Source organism: Doryrhamphus excisus, linkage group LG2 (assembly GCF_037039965.1).
Source record: "Doryrhamphus excisus strain RoL-2023G ecotype Guam linkage group LG2, RoL_Dexc_Guam_v1.1, whole genome shotgun sequence".
In the NCBI taxonomy this organism is placed as follows: Eukaryota; Metazoa; Chordata; class Actinopteri; order Syngnathiformes; family Syngnathidae; genus Doryrhamphus; species Doryrhamphus excisus.
In genome coordinates, this window is record NC_136358.1 from 5,612,032 (window position 1) to 5,628,612 (window position 16,581).

Below are 16,581 nucleotides of genomic sequence, written 5' to 3' on the forward strand. Positions count from 1 at the left end.
GGTGGTCTAATTTCTAATAATAATATTATATAGGTACTTACCACTAAATGATAATATTAATGCTGGGTAAAATAGACAGAATAGGACTCACAGTCTCACTCCATATACTTCCTCCCCCTCCTCACCTCACGTACCTTTCATTCCTTTATGGCAGCGCCATGATGTATGCCTCCTTAGAAGGCCGTGATGTGGAATCGTCTCTGCAGTCTTTGATGACAAATCCTAGGAGGAAACATCACCAGATTGTTATCAACTATTCAGTGGTTTGCATTGGTTCCATTCAATTTTCAATGTTCATGTTTAGGTGTGTGCATTTTGGGAGTCCATCCCACCACCACAGTATCAATCCCCGCAATTGGCAATTAGCAGTCGTGGCATAGAGAGAAGAAGGCGGGATATACTACGTTCCAACGCTCACGACTCAATTGCAGTCCCTAATCATGATAGACAGCGCTGTCAAGAAGAGTCGAGCACAAAATGAGTGTTGCTAAATGAGGTGAAATTGCACTTTCACTTACAACCACAAGAGGCCGCCATCTTACCAACATCTCCCCTGAAAAGACAACACTTTCACAATTCATTCATTTTCTACCGCTTATCCTTAAGAGGGTTGCGGGGGGTGCTGGAGCCTATCCCAGGGGTACACCCCGGACTGGTGGCCAGCCAATCACAGGGCACATATAGACAAACAACCATTCACACATTCATACCTATGGACAATTTGGAGTCACCAATTAACCTAGCATGTTTTTGGAATGTGGGAGGAAACCGGAGTACCTGGAGAAAACCATGGCCGAGGGTGGAATTGAACCCTGGTCTCCCAGCCGTGAGGTCTGCGCTAACCACTCGACCACCGTGCAGCCCAACACTTTCACATGTAACACAAAAACATTTTCATCACAACTGAATTTTGTTTGTTTAGGAAAAAAAACTGACACCAGTTTATGTAATATTTATGTTTATTTCTAATGTGTTCTTTTTTTTTTTCATCTGTCCACAAATTCATATTAGTCACTACTATGTTAGATCACTTTGTCCCTCACTGCAATGGCAGTCAACTACACAAGAGCCCAAACCTGGCATGGTCCATTCGTCTCTCCAATGCTGCCACACCCTGATTGATTGATTGATTGATTGACAGTCAGAGGAGATAAGGTGCAACAAATATTCATGGTGTCTAATTCGGATTAAAAATTTGGGACCATGCAGCTGAGGCACAGTGCATTTCACATACATTCAAAACATTTTTGTGTAGAATTGTGCTCTTGGGTGTTGGGGGGGGGGGCGATCGGCAGGCTTAATTTAGTGGGAGGAGCCAAGAGGACCAGCGCTCGGGTTTGTGCTCTCATATGAAAGTAAAACAACATGACGAATGACACCTCTAAGCGCTATCTGTACAACATTCAACAAGACATTTCTTTTATGTTTTCTTTTTGCTTTCTTTTTCGACACTGAAACAATAATTATCATCAAGGAGAGCACACACATACACACACACATACATACACGCACACACACACAGATGGATCTCTGATAATAATAAAGGCCTCAGTAGCAGATACGTCACCTTCAGTTTACAGACAATCAGGAACACAAAGGAAGAGCAAGAGGGAAGAAGGGATTATTAGTCTTCATTGAGCTTTAGTGTCACGTTGGACATATTTTGGCAATTTAAGAGATTAAATACACCCATTAGTCTTAGACTCGGGCTTTGGTCAATCCATGTCGGGCCTTGAGACCCCGTTTAAGGTGTGGACTTAAGGGGGGAGGGCGGCGGTAAAGACAGATAGGAAGAAAAGCGTGTCGCTATCGGCTTTTGGTGAGTTATACAAAAAACACCAGGAAGTGCTTGAAACAAGAAGGCACGGTGGCTTTGAAACTCGTTGCTGAGGAGACTCAACAGATGCGGCCTTACATTCCCACGGAAACAAAACAAGAAAAAAAAAAAAAAAGCACGTACTGTACGTGAACTCTCTTTTACAATCAGTTCACAAGGGCTGGAACGACACATTTGGATGAGGTGGTGCGGCTACTGCAAAGCACGGCGTTCAAAAGCCACAATGTCCATCATGAACAAAAAACAAGAATAGAAAGGATTTGGTCTAATGATAAAATAGGAACTATGACCGTATATGCTCCAATTAATGCCTCTAATTCAATCAAGTCTATTAGAGTCCTTTGTTATGGTCTGCAAATGCAAATAGCAAAGAAACCTTGGCGTTTGAAAGCGCTTTAAAATGTTGCAAAATCACCTGTCGGTGGGTCGGTGTTACGTTACAGTTGATCTCATCGTTGCTGTTATTGCTTGCTGAGCAGTGTTCTCTTAACTGCTATTAACAAATTGCTTCTATTGCTGCTGTGTTGTGCAATATGCTTGTCAATATGCTACGTTTCCAGTTGATGGTTCAGGTAAATAAACGACAATAATTAGAGCATGTACGGTACTTTGGGAACTTGCACAGTGCTCCTTATGGACATTACAACTAGTCTTAGCTCACATCAAAATAATATCTAAGCCTCTTAAGGAATGAGATTTTTTTTATTTTTTATTTTGTGATAAAAGCTACATGTTCTACTGGGATATCTAAGCCTTAATTGTTAGTGTTTTTAATCAGTTGCTCCTACCGACAAAGAAGAGCATCTTACACTTGATTGTGTCTTTAGCTTTCGCTCCACGTCCAAAACCTCACTCCTGTTTCATCCGTCTACATCGATGTGACACGATCGGCATCACTTTTACAGAACGGAACTAGAGCCACAAGTGCACTGTAATGCCAAGCATACCGGGGTTTTTGTTTCAAGGTCAAACGAGTGACCCCCTACCCCAGCCTTAAAACAGGCACTAACTTAAAAAACAGACAAAAACACTACTTTAGTATACTTTTTCTATAAAGCTCACATTTCAGACAAGAAGGCAGAGTCAAATCACGCTTTCAGTTCGATAGCTTTGCTCGACTCGGACCAGGACCTTGACCTTGACCTTGACCTTGAAACTGTTTGGGTCGGGATTTGCGGTCCATCTGTCGTGGAGGAACCGATCCTGGAATGATGGAGGACTAGTTTATCAAATTGAACACCGTCTTAGATGTTTGGAGGCTGAAAAAAAAAAAAAAGTAGAAAAAGATGTCCATGCTTGCTTGTTTGTAGGCCCAACCTGTCAGGACCACAGTGTTCTCCAACGTTTGGGGGTTTGGGTTTTAATCTGTGAGGACGTTCCTACCGGGTGCTGTCAAAGTCGGTGAAGAATCCTGTTCCTGTCTTGGTGAATTTTCCAGACTGCTACCTTGTTCGTCTTCCTCCTGATCTTCATCTTGGAGGATCAGACTGTCGCGGGGTATCGAAGTCCAGTTGGACTCTTGGCAATTATCATCACCATCATCATTAGGAGGGAGACCGTTGGCGGTCCTGGTTTGAGTTGAGGATCCCTCCCCGTGCCTCCAAATCCCAACGGAGTCGATCTCAGAGGGAATGTGACGGGATTTAGCAGCCTTGGGGGCGCTATCATCGTCGAAGGAGGACACTGAGCCTCTCTTGTGTCTGGACTTACTGGTGTGGTTGACCTGCAGGTGCATGCTCATGAGCTCAGTGGAGGACGTCCGAAATGGACAGTCAGAACATTGGTTCAGTGTGACAAGGTCGCCGGCGCCTTCTTCTTGAAAGACTCCCTCCTCTTCCACCCCTCCGAGACCTGGTGAGGGACGGCGGGACAAATCGAGAGGTTCAAAGCCGCCTTGACTTGAAGGCGCTTGTTTTTCGCCGGATGGTTGCACCATGCGGTTCGTTGTAAGGGGCTTCCTGCGGGATACCTTCGTCGCTTTTGGAGGGGTCGACTCCCTGACCCAAGCGCCTTCCATACCACCTTGGTAAAGCGCACCCATCACTCCTGACAGATAGCGGTACTGCGTCTCAAGATCGACTTCCCTCAGCGCTGCCAAAGCCTTGCGGTGATCCTGATGGTCCGGAACACCAAGAAGCCAAGACTGCTGACTGGGTCTTGAGGTGGGGCTGTCTGCCGAGGCCCGGCCAGAGGGGCTGTGATTGAGGTGAGAGCGGCGCTGCTTAGCGGAGGTCAGACCATTGACGGCGGCAGAGGAACTGGAGGAACCTGCTGACATGCTGCGCTGCTCTCTGTGGTGCCGCTGAAGGTGGTACTTGAGCGAGCCAGACTGGGTACCAGCGTAGTCGCAGTGGGGGCATTTGTAGGGTCTCTCACCTTGGCAAAACAACAAAAGGAATAGTTTTACTTTAAAAAAAAGTGCTAAATGCTATAGCATGAAATGTACTGTAAATTGGATTTGAATGAGATCCAACTCATGCAGTACCACTCTTGCCAGGCAGAGGGCAGTGTTACATCAGATTTAATAACAAGAGCCTAAAACGTGTCAACGATGAAATTCCCAAGAACAAAACAAAATGTTTGAACAAAAGGAAGCCTTGTGAGAGCTGATGAAGTGCGAGCAACTTAAATTTTGACTGAATTAGAATAGTACAAAGAGGCTAATGATTTTCTGAAAGAGGGCAGTCACTTAAATGAGAGCCCAGCACTAATCACTCAACGCCATTATTGCAGTGTAACAGGTCTCCTAGGTCACATGAGTGGAAACATCAACGGAAATGGAACACTGAAGGGCAATCATTTTTGATTTTTAAAAAAATGACATGTGACACAAATGAGAGAATCACACTGATAAGGTCATTCATTCATTCATTCATTTTCTACCGCTTTTTCCTCACGAGGGTCGCGGGGGTGCTGGAGCCTATCCCAGCTGTCTTTGGGCGAGAGGCGGCGTACACCCTGGACTGGTCGCCAGCCAATCACAGGGCACATATAGACAAACAACCATTCACACTCACATTCATACCTATGGATAATTTGGAGTCGCCAATTAACCTAGCATGTTTTTTTTTGGAATGTGGGAGGAAACCGGAGTACCCGGAGAAAACCCATGCATGCACAGGGAGAACATGCAAACTCCACACAGAGATGGCCGAGGGTGGAATTGAACCCTGGTCTCCTAGCTATGAGGTCTGCGTGGTAACCACTCGAACGCCGTGCAGCCCAACACTTTCACATTCATTCATTTTCTTCACAGGGCACATATGGACAAACAACCATTCACACTCACATTCATACCTATGAACAATTTGGAGTCGCCAATTAACCTAGCATGTTTTTGGAATGTGGGAGAAAACCGGAGTACCCGGAGAAAACCCATGCAGAACATGCAAACTCCACACAGAGATGGCCGAGGGTGGAATTGAACCCTGGTCTCCTAGCTGTGAGGTCTGCACGCTAACCACTAGACCACCGTGCCGCAATAAGGTCATATGAATATGTATAAATCCATGACAGTGCAACATGAATGTAGTATTAGAAAGTATGCCATGTAGTAATGAGGTCAGATTGAGTCAAAATATCGACCTGTATTCCTATTTAAGCAACATTTTAGAAACAGCTTCGTGTATAAGTACACTGTACAGGAAGACTGATAATAATAATAACCAATAACCAATGTCTAACAGTCAATCAAAGCCTTATTAGATTTGAAAAGTTAGCTTTTTTTTTTTTTTTAAAGACAGAATCAAGAGCCGCTAAGCAGCAGAGCTATGATTAGTGCTGGCTGGCTCTCTGGGGTGAAGGTAAAATAGAACGTGACTCTCAAAGAGATGATGACTACACTTTATTCATCCGGCAGCAGGCTCCTTACCTGTGTGAACTCTCAGGTGCACTTTGAGGTGATGGGATGAGCGGAAGGCTTTACCGCAGTAGGGGCAATCTTTAATCCCTCGGCCCCGCACACGCTCCCTGGTGGGAAGCGATGTGAGGGAAGCTGTCACGCCGTTTTCTCCTGTGAAATCAGTCATGAAATCAAAATCAAAACTTCCTAACAGGAAACCAAAGTCAAGAGAGAAGTTTGCACCTTTGAAGCTTGGTAAGACAGTGGGAAACCCCACGGATGCGCCTTTAGATTCCTGTCTCCGGTCTCCACTGCTGAGAAGCAAAGGATCCTGCCGGACTTCAGCAGGGCCTCCTCTACCTCTGGAGATGCCACCGCCCTGCACCTCAACTTCTCGCTGGGCTTTCTGAGCATGAACACGAGCATGAACGACCACCTGCTGGAGGCTGTGGAAAATCTTTCCGCAGTCAGGGCATTCCCATGAGCCGTCTGCTCCTCCAGAAGGATCCATGGTGTCGGCGTAGGTTCTGACTGGGTCACTCTCCGCTGGTACTGATTTGTTTCTCGGATTGACTCGCTGAGCCACGGCGAGGCTCCGAGCCACAAGTTGCCACCAGGCAGTCTGCTCTCCTCCTTCGGATACTGTCGCATCACTAGTACCTCGATTTCCTGCGGTTTCTCGTCCTTCTGAGCTCATACCGCCGATACTGTTACCCATCTCGGCCACTTGGGCGACAGCTTGGAGCCTCTCCATGCAGCTGGCCCCACTGCCATCACCAGGAAGGCCAAGGTATCCTAAAATGGCTGACTTCCCCATTCTGCCTCCGCTCTCCTTATCTGGTCTTCCTTGGCCCACCCTAGGACCCCCTTGCTGAGCCAGAAGGAGGCTGGAGTAGAGGGCGTTCAGGGACGGATTACTGGCAGAGCCTTTAGCTTGCTGGTCAATGCTTCCCAAGCCGGCTTTGAGACCGAGCTTGTTGAGGTGTACTTTCATGTGGTTCTTCAGGAACCATGGCTCCTTGAAGCCACGCCCACAAACCTGGCACTTATGATCCAAGGAGTCCTTGTGTTTCCGCATGTGTCCCTTAAGGAACCAAGACTGGGTGAACCTCTGTCCACAAGTGTCGCAACGGAATGCCGGCAAGGAGGAGGAGGATCCTGACGCTTTGGCAGGTGATGCCACCTGAGTTGAGGACGAGGTTTGGGTTGATGGAATCTCAGCAGGCGCACTCATGGGCCTGGCGTTGGAAAGGGGTTGTGGCAGAGCAGGGCCTTCGGGGGAGGGGTGGCACTCCTGCAGGTGGGATGCCAGGGAGGCTTCCTGGCTGGCGGAGAAAGGACACAGTGTACATTTGTAAGGATTGTGGAGAATCCTCACATGGCGCGTCAACTCCGAAGCTGTCCTGAATTTCCCTTTGCAGGCATGGCAACGGAACGCAGGCGCCGCTGGAGTTGATGTGGTCCCAGACGGAGGGTCTGTGCTGTCATCTAGCATGAAGTGTTGGTTCTGTTCGAATTGAAGGTCTTCTTCCAAGGCTTTGACCTCACCGTCAACATCCTCTTCCTCTGCCAGCTGGTGGATGACATTCCCGGACAGCATGCACTGGCTGGAGTCTCTTCTGTGGTTCTGGATCATGTTTTTTTTGCTCTGTTGGACCTTGAGGTGCTGCTTCAGAGGCGCTGAGGGGAGCACGCTGCCATAATGCGGTGAAGCTCGGCGGTGCCAGTCCAGGCTGTGGGCTCGGGCATGAAGGGATAAAATGCTTTGAAAACGGAATCGCTTCCCACAAACATGACAAGGGAACTTGAGCGAAGGTACGGATGACGCCCCTCCCGCTCCGGGTGCCGTCCTGGTAATAGCGTCCTTCTGGAAGAGCTGAAGATCTAGCTCGTCGTTGCAGGTTCCGCTCTGGCCTGAAGACAAGGCTAGCTCCAGGGCTCCAAAACCAAGCAGTGGTGCCGATGGCATGTCTGGCTGAGATGAGTCCAAACGCGGACTGCGTCCCGCTTCGCCGCCTGGAAATAATGCCACGGCTGGGGTGGGTGATGGAGGAGCATCGCCATCCTGTTCTTCTGACTCATCGTCATCATGGTGATCCTCCTCAGGAAGGGCCGACATGGAGAGAGGAGAGTATGGCACCGTGTCTGGGCTCTGAGGTGACGGTTGCGGGCTTTCGAGAACCTGAGGGCTGGGTTCTTGTGTGGGAGAGGAAGGGGGTTGCTCACAGGAAAGGGACAAGACACACTCGGGTGGCGAATCCATCCTCTGCTTGTACACAGACACACACACACACACACACACACACACACACACACAAAGTGAGCTAAAAGACAACAGCTGGAAACACAGATGTAAAAAGATTACTGGAGGTTTTCGCTAACTCTTCTACTCCTGAACTGCTGCACGTAAAAGGGTGCAAATATGTGCACCCTTACTGTATTGACAAATAAACAAATAAACCAAACCGGATTGACTCAAAAGTGCTGACACGGATCAATGCCCTCAACCAAACAACTAACTGTAACATAACTGAATCAGCACCAAATTTGGAACACACCTTTAGGTGATTGACAAGCACAAGAGTGTAAAGTTTGAGGCAAGGTCGGTTGAAAAACACGGCTGTCATCAAGCAAAACATCTTAGCACCTAATTGTCCATAATCACAATCAGCCTTTACTCGCCACCTACACGAATAGTCTAGGACAGGGGTCTCAAACTCACGGCGCTCGTTTGAGGTGAAAGTTTAATTTGTTTAATTTGTTTTTTGATTTGCTTATTTATTTTTCCATCTTATTTTGTGTTGAAAACTAAAAATTAACATTAAACATTTATTTAATAATTTAATAATAAATAAAAAATAATTTGTTCATTTTTTTTTTGATTTGCTTATTTATTTTTCCATCTTATTTTGTGTCAAAAAATAAAAATTTACATTCAACATTTATTTAATAATTTAATACTAAATACAAATTAATTTGTTCATTTGTTTTTTGATTTGCTTATTTATTTTTCCATCTTATTTTGTGTCAAAAAATAAAAATTAACATTAAACATTTATTTAATAATTTAACAGAGCTTTTGCAAAGAACCAAGGCACTGAAAAAGTGGAGGGTATAGCAGAAGCATTGAAGACTATTATATTATATATATATTTATTAATATTTAATATAATTAATGTTTATTAATATTTTTATTATATTTTTATTTTTATATAAATATATATTTTTATTTTTTTTTTAGTTTTTTAACTTGATGCGGCCCAGTCTCACCCAGACCCGAGCTCCAGTGGCCCCCAGGTAAATTGAGTTTGAGACCCCTGGTCTAGGACTATTTGTCATAAATAGTCATAGACTATTTGTTTAATATTTATACAACTTTGAAGATATCTGCATCACATGAAAAAAAACCTGAAAAAATCGTCACATATAGTTTCCAGGTGTTTCCAGTGTCATCTACCCTATGGGCTGTCCTAATTATGTCACATGACTGATAGCACAGAGGATATGCTGTGAAGGAATTACCAGCAGTGTGTGTGCTGTTATGCCATTATCCAGTGTCTTGACTGGGGGCGGCCTGACTCCTCCTTCAATCCCCTGCAGAGGAAGTCAAACAAAAAGTCAAAACAACTGAAGACTTAAACATGAACATGGATGATAACGCAGTAACGTACTTTATGGGATTGTAACAGGTGTGCACCTGTTCTGTTAGCAAGTTTGTGTGTGTGTGTGTGTGTGTGTGTGTGTGTGTGTGTTGTGTGTTAGGTCAGGACATGCACTGTCCCAAACAGGATGGGCTTCAAAGCACGCCCTTCCTGTGTGCTCATGCTTTAAGCTTCAATCACACACATATACACACACACACACACACACACAGCATTAACAGTAACAGTAACACAAAGAGTGGGTGTGGTGCCTTTGAGGCCCACACTGTACACAAATCAATTAAAAGGCACTTGTGTGTTTGTTGCATCGTTGCTCTCGTCACGTTGACTAAATCATCATCAGCATCAACATCATTGTCGTCAAGATGGAGGAGCGCGGCGAGACAAAAGGTCGTAAATGGTCGTCGAAGATTTGCGTAGTTCAGGTGTGTGTGTGTGTGTGTGTGTGCATGACAAAGAGATGGTTGCGCAGCCAGTTGACATTTTAGCTCAGCTATGACTCACAGGGATATCACTCCACATCCATCACACACACACACACACACACACACACACACACACTCCTTAATCCACTATTATTGTTCTTTCTCTCCCGTCTGTCTTTCTCCCATCCCCCTCTCGCTCCATCCCTCTGTCTATTATTCACTAATTTTCTTTCATTCTCGCTCCAGCCCCTCTTAACCCCCCCCCCACACACACCTCCCTCCCTGATACCACCACCACTACCCCCCCTCCACCACCCCCTGCCTCCCGTCCTGCAGTGCTGCCGGTTGGCGGCGTGCCAGGGAATGCTGATATCAGCTGGTAGATTGGAGCCTGCCAACATGGCGAGGAGCAAAAAAAGAAAAAAAAACAAAAAAAGGGGCGAGAGAAAAGAAAGAAAACATGCGGCGCTGTTACAAACCCGGCCTGGGTGAAAAGAACACGGTCAGGAGCGCTGTGTGAATATGCCGGCGCCAACACTGTTCTTGTGTATGCATGCGTATGTGCTTCTCACACACACACACACACACACACACACACACACACACACACACACACACACACACACACACACACACACACACACACTAGCTAAATGTACTGTATCCGTAGCATTATCATACCAATATCACCACAGCCCGGCTTTGTTCTGCCATGACAAAACCTGTCGTCATGGCATTGGATCCTTCCACACACCTGAGGTCATGTGACATTATGAGGTCCAGTGTAGTTCTAACATGTACATGTACACCTTGTACTAAAATTATACCTTTATGCCTCTTCTCCCTGGGGTGTTAGGCTCACCCTTTACAGTTCAGGAAAGGGTGCACCCTGGATTCCTTTAGGCTAGTTTAGGCCTTATGGAATTCCTTGTGTACCCTCACTCACATGGGATGAGTTGTGGTGCACTTTTTCCACATTCCTTGTGAATAATGCATGACAGCAAATGACATTTGGGCTTTACTTGGGCCACGTCAAACGCACTGAGAGGCTGTGTATGTCCCATGGGCTGCAGTTTGGACACCCCGTTTTAGTTTTCTTAGTATTGTAGGAAGTCATTTCAAATTTAGATGAAAAAAAAAACTATCTAATATGTTAAGGCAAGCATTTGTGTGTGTGGTGTCATTGTGTAACTATCCAAAGTTTATCATAAAGTGCATGTCAGTACATGTCTCCACATTACACACACTATTTGTACATGACAGGGTGTGGACGCTCAGTGTGTGTGTGTGTGTGTGTGTTCTAGGCAGCCATTGCTTGTGTTGATGGTCGGTTTAGACAACCAGAGCGAGGACTGAGTGGGGATATTTAAGTCTTTCACTCAGAGATCCCGCAAAAGTGGTGCATCAGAGCTGTAACAAGGGATAGTGAATGTATTGGGCGCCGTCCCGCCTCTGTTATGGCTGCAGTCCCTTTCACACTACTTATGAAAGCCTTAATAGCTTTTTGCCATGCATGCCCTTCTGACATCATCCTGCCTCTGTGGAATCAATGTAAGTGTCACACTGGTGCGGCAATATCCCCATTTAGTGGGTTTTATGTGAAATACACAGGTGAATAAATGCAGATTTTTTTTGTTTTGGCTCTAATTTCTGTGTGAAAGAGGCTTCTGGTACTTAGTGTCACCATTGATTCATTCATTTTCTACCGCTTAGCCTCACGAGGGTCACGGGGGCGCTGGAGCCTATCCCAGCTGTCTTCGGGCGAGAGGCGGGGGTACACCCTGGACTGGTCGCCAGCCAATCACAGGGCACATATAGACAAACAACCATTCACACTCACATTCATACCTATGGACAATTTGGAGTCGCCAATTAACCTAGCATGTTTTTGGAATGTGGCAGGAAACCGGAGTACCCGGAGAAAACCCACGCATGCACAGGGAGAACATGCAAACTCCACACAGAGATGGCCGAGGGTGGAATTGAACCCTCGTCTCCTAGCTGTGAGGAGACTTCCTTTCCTTAACGGCCTCATTCACAATGTATCCCAGCACCATCCATGTGAGCCAACACATGAGTCAGGACATCCATGCAGAAGGAGCAACCATAAGACAGTCAATTTGTGGTTCCCTCGGGTCCAGGCTACTACAAAATGTACCAACTTGGGTTCATGATTGGACTCCTAAGTGACTAAAAATGCTGAAATGTGTTCCTCAAAGTGTTGTCTGAGGAAATCCCAAATACCTGAATATCATATTCAGTTCATTCTGCCTTTTGTTGTTTTTGTGCCTTTTCCTCAAATGACTTTCTTCATAGGCTTTAGTGCAGGGGTCTCAAATACAATAATGTGGCCCGCAGGACACTAGTTTGAGGCCCCCGCCTTGATATGAAAGTTTAATGTTAGTGCGGCCCGCGCAAGTTTGATATGGATGCTGTATGGTATCATGTACCCAGAAAAAATTATTACATTTTATTAATGTTCATGTTAAAGGTTAAATAACTGTTAATAGTTATCCTCCCTCTCCGTGTGGAAGTGGTAAGTTTTTGGCTATTTAAGTTTAAAGGAAATAACTTGAAGGCTACCGTTTAGGTCGCTAGCTCTCTAGTTTGCAAGTTAGCATGTGTCTCAAGACCCTGCAGTTGCGCAATATGTTGTAAATAAAAAGAGTATAAATGTGACTATAGTCGTGTTTTGTCATGTCTACAGGGCTCTAATAATGCTTTGTTCATTTTAATCTGAAAAAAATAATTTGTCTACCAACCAACTATATGTGGTTTCTTAAGTTTTTATTATTTGGCATTTTATTATTATTATATTTATTTATTACTGATTGATTGATTTTCTTTATTCTTGATTTGTTTATTTATTTTTCATCTTATTTTGTGTAGAAAAATAAAAATGAAGATATTTGAGAACAGTGGAATGTTTTATCAGAGCTTTTCTTGTAGAAAATCAGAACCAAAGCACTGAAAAAGTTTGTATATTTTTCTGTTTTTAATGTGTTTTTTTTGGGGGGGGGGACCTGATGCAGCCCAGCCTTGCCCAGACCCTAGCTCCAGTGCCCCCCAGGTAAATTGAGTTTGAGACCCCTGCTTTAGTGGCTTTAGGCGTCCAGCGCCACCTGTTGCTTGGGAATGCTCACACTAAATATGTGTAGGGTCCACCATAGGAAGATCTTACCTGGTGGGGGGACTCGGCTAAAAAGGGGTGCATGGTATAAGAGAGGGTAGGGGTGGTGGTGGGGGGTCTAGACTGGACTGGAAGCACTCTTCAAGACCTGAATGCGCTATGTAATCCTGGATGTCACAATGCAGGAGGAGCAGGTGCCTCTCCCCCAGCGCACTAATGACCCAATTATATCAATCAGAAGCCTGATTGGTGCTGCACACACATGCACACACAAACACCGTGAGAGCCACCTGGATGGCGTGCATGTGCCCCCCCCCCCCCCAGCACAAAAGGACCAAGAGGAGGTACCGCCTGAATGGACAGACTTGTTAAGTCTCTGCCGGCTGCTTGATAATCAGCATCTCTCAGCATGGGGGCGGGGGGGGGGGGGCACCACAGCGTGCTTAGATGTCCCTAATAAAGTGGCTGAGCAGCAGAGTGGTATAAATAACCATAACGATGAAGGACCGTGAACACATCCTATGAAGTCAGCTGACAGCTTTATCTCAAGAGGAATGTGCTTCCTGATGTGCGTCAATACGTGCAACCATTTTCAGTCTCTCTCGCGGCCATCTCGCGTCTAAATGAGCATCATTAAGCGGTACACACAACAACACAACAACACAACAGCAACAACACAAACAATCGCGTACAAACGGCGGCTAAAAAAAAGTGTCATGTCAGCCCAGCTGCTCCATTTTGTTCCTAAAATGTTCGCTATGGAAGAAAGGGAGGGGGGGGGGGGGTCGTGGATCTAATCTGCCATTCTTCCCAAAACACACACGCACACTTTACACATCAAGGAAAATGCACATTTAAGGCGCATAAACGAGTCCACAGCGTTTTAAAAAAGTGGATCTCATTGCCCACGGCCACTTTTTCCCCCCTTTTTTTGTCGTACCTAGAACGTAACAATCGGATTACGTGCGTGCGTGTGTGTGCCCTTTCCTGGCAACAAAAGCTTTGATTGGCGCTAATCTGCGCAGTTTTAAAAGCGCCACATTTTTTTTTGTGGCTTCCACTTCGAGCCCCAGTGGGTTCGATTCCAGTTCGGTCGGGTGGCATGTCCGTGAAACTTGTTTGAAAAAGTTACGGAAGAGAAAATTCGACTTCGAAAAATAAAAAAAAAAGTGACTAGTTTCGCAGCATGTTATACATGCCACACGCACGCACGCACACGCGCAAAGTGGTCCCAGTTACATACGTGCATCATGTGTGCGTGCCACTCTCTCTCTCTCTCTCTTCTCTCTTTCTTTCGCACGCATGCATGCATGCACAAAATCCAAAGCGTCAAAAAAGAAACAAAAACATGGGAGACAATAAAGCGGCGTGGTGCACGACAGTGTCAAAGAAGTGCACGCAGTTAAAATGTTATTTTTTTGGAATAAATGTTTTTTGTTTTTTAAAAGCAGGCGAGCTGGAAGAAAGTCTTGGAGGTGTACTTACGCGCGAGGCGGCGAGGAGATTAATGACACGACACGTCATGATTACGTTGCGCTTGAATTAAATACATTACGACTTGGGGAAAAAAATGGAAATCAGGGTTGTATACAAGCATACGGCGTCTCCCCCCTCCCTTTTTCTCTCTCTCTTTCTCTCTCTCTCTCCATTCTTCTTCTTGTACAGGGGCGGTGTGCAGGCAGGGTGAGGGTGGGTGGGTAGGTTTGGGGTTGGGGGGGGGTGATGTAGGTTGGAAATGTTAATTATGATCTCAGCACGGGCACCATTTTACAACACCGTCATCTCCAACCACGTTCCCATCCCAAAAATGGCAGCTGACACAGTTTGGATGGAGGAGGAGAAGGAACAAAAAGCACGTTGTCACTACAGATGGAGGTGAAGCGGAAACAGACACACACACAGTTGCAAAACTCGCCTGCTGGAATGTTGCAAGTTATTTAAAAATGTAAACCGAGGGGTCCCAAAATGTACCCAAAAGTCCCAAAACGTGAATGACTATTAGAGCCGAACAGCAGGTGGCAACCTTCCGGTCCACTTTTAATAACCGGAATTGAGCAATAACTCTAGCTAAGTGCATTTTAGTGACTACTTTGCTTGTTTTGTTTGTTTATGGAGTCTCAGGCTAAGAACTGTTCAAGGTCACACACACACACACACACACACACACACACACACAGGAGTTCATTCAACATCCACGCTGCACTCATGCACCATCTTATTGGAGCAAAAGGTGGATGACAATTTGAACCGAACAGCAGGTGGCGCCCTTCTCAACATGTCTGATATTCAGGATTGCTCAATAACTCACCACTCAGTGCATTTTAGTGACTATTTTCTTATTTGTGCTTGTTTGTTAACCAAGTCACTGCAGACACAGGTTAAAAAGTGACAGGGTGTGACGATGTTGGGTTGAATCCCAAACATCCCATAATGTCATCCCAATGACAAGATACGATGATCAGGTTACATCTGCAGAACCTTTTCATATTGCGACCTGGCCTGACACTGACCCAGACTCAGTGAGGCCTAGAAAACAATGCAACCTGTGCATACGTGTTGGGGGTCCGGGTTCCTTGCACCAGCTTCCCACTTTTTTGGTCCCAAACACACACACACACACATGCACACACACTTACAAAGACACACATGTCAGCACAAAAGTACAGTCAAAGAGTATTTAAATTGTGCACATGTGGCTTACTTGTGTAGAGCTGTCATGCCATGAGGTGAGAAGGTGTGTGTAGCATGTACTACGTGCCTTCCGCTGCAGGAGTGCACACACACACACACACACACACACACACACACACACACTCCTCTGCTGACACACAACATATCTCCTGGCTCAGGCATTGTGAGCCTGCCATTGTGTGCTCACTTTGTGTGTGTGTGTGTGTGTGTGTGTGTGCATTATGACAATGTCAGCAGTGATGTGTGTGTGAGTCTATAAAGGCACTCGTGTGTACATACAGTATATGAATATTATACATGTATAAGTGTGTGTGTGTGTGCCACAATAATGGCATCGGCAGGCGCCTGTGATGCTTTGATTGTTTGCTCCGCCGCAGTAGAAATGCACCAATTAATATGCAGAGAGAGCATGAGACACACACACACACACACACACACGCACACACACACACACAAACAACAAAAACAGCCACGAGGGAGGGAGATGAGGGGTGAGGAGGGGAGAGTGATGGAGAGAGGGGCAGGGGAGATTGCAGACATGAGCGAGGGGATGAAATGAAAGATGGGGGGAAAGTGTGTGACGAGTGGAGATGGGGTGAGAATGTGGGGGGGGGGTTGCATATTCAGACAGAAATCAATGGAAGGGAGGAGGGATTGATTTAGGGGTGAGGAGGAGGAGGAGGAGGAGTGATATGTGGCTACGGCGGCTGTCCTTTTTGTCGCAGTGTCAGTGTATTGATACTGTAATACACTCCAACCGAACACACACACACACTCATCACCCCCCCCCCCTCAACAATGCTACCGTGACAACGGCTGTCACGGCGACGCCTACTGGCACAATGCTGCCACAATACTGAGGGCACTGAAGCATCGCACTCAGAGAGTGAGAGAGTGGATGGATGGATGGGAGGAGGAGGAGGAAGCAAGGGAGGAGAGATATGGAGGGATAATGTTACACAGAAACACATTTGATGGCTTTTAGAGATTCTGTG

At 45.9% G+C, this 16,581-nt stretch overlaps 1 protein-coding gene across 3 annotated transcripts; it reads right to left on the reverse strand.

The window, feature by feature from the left end:
• Window positions 1-943: 943 nt before the first annotated feature.
• On the reverse strand, window positions 944-15,654 carry znf219 (zinc finger protein 219). 3 transcript variants are annotated; one of them, XM_058067902.2, is made up of 5 exons: window positions 15,597-15,654; window positions 9,201-9,272; window positions 5,922-7,944; window positions 5,709-5,849; window positions 944-4,213 (listed from the first exon to the last, which is right to left on the reverse strand). In XM_058067902.2, exons 3-5 carry the CDS (start codon window positions 7,939-7,941, stop codon window positions 3,198-3,200), a joined length of 3,177 nt encoding a protein of 1,058 aa, XP_057923885.2. In that variant the 5' UTR covers window positions 7,942-7,944; window positions 9,201-9,272; window positions 15,597-15,654; the 3' UTR covers window positions 944-3,197. The 3 variants fall into 3 exon arrangements, with proteins under 3 accessions (XP_057923885.2, XP_057923884.2, XP_057923883.2); XM_058067901.2 differs by lacking the exon at window positions 15,597-15,654 and adding an exon at window positions 14,381-14,528; XM_058067900.2 differs by lacking the exon at window positions 15,597-15,654 and adding an exon at window positions 14,381-14,528 and having other exon boundaries at window positions 5,922-7,947.
• Window positions 15,655-16,581: the final 927 nt, after the last annotated feature.

Coding starts and splice junctions, on each gene's coding strand:
- znf219 (XM_058067900.2), bottom strand. CDS start 14,419: ATGACGTGTCGTGTCATTAATCTCCTCGCCGCCTCGCGC. Junction 7,948..9,200: donor TAACAGCACACACACTGCTG/GTAATTCCTTCA, acceptor TCTGTGTACAAG/CAGAGGATGGATTCGCCACC. Junction 5,850..5,921: donor TGTCTTACCAAGCTTCAAAG/GTGCAAACTTCT, acceptor CTGATTTCACAG/GAGAAAACGGCGTGACAGCT.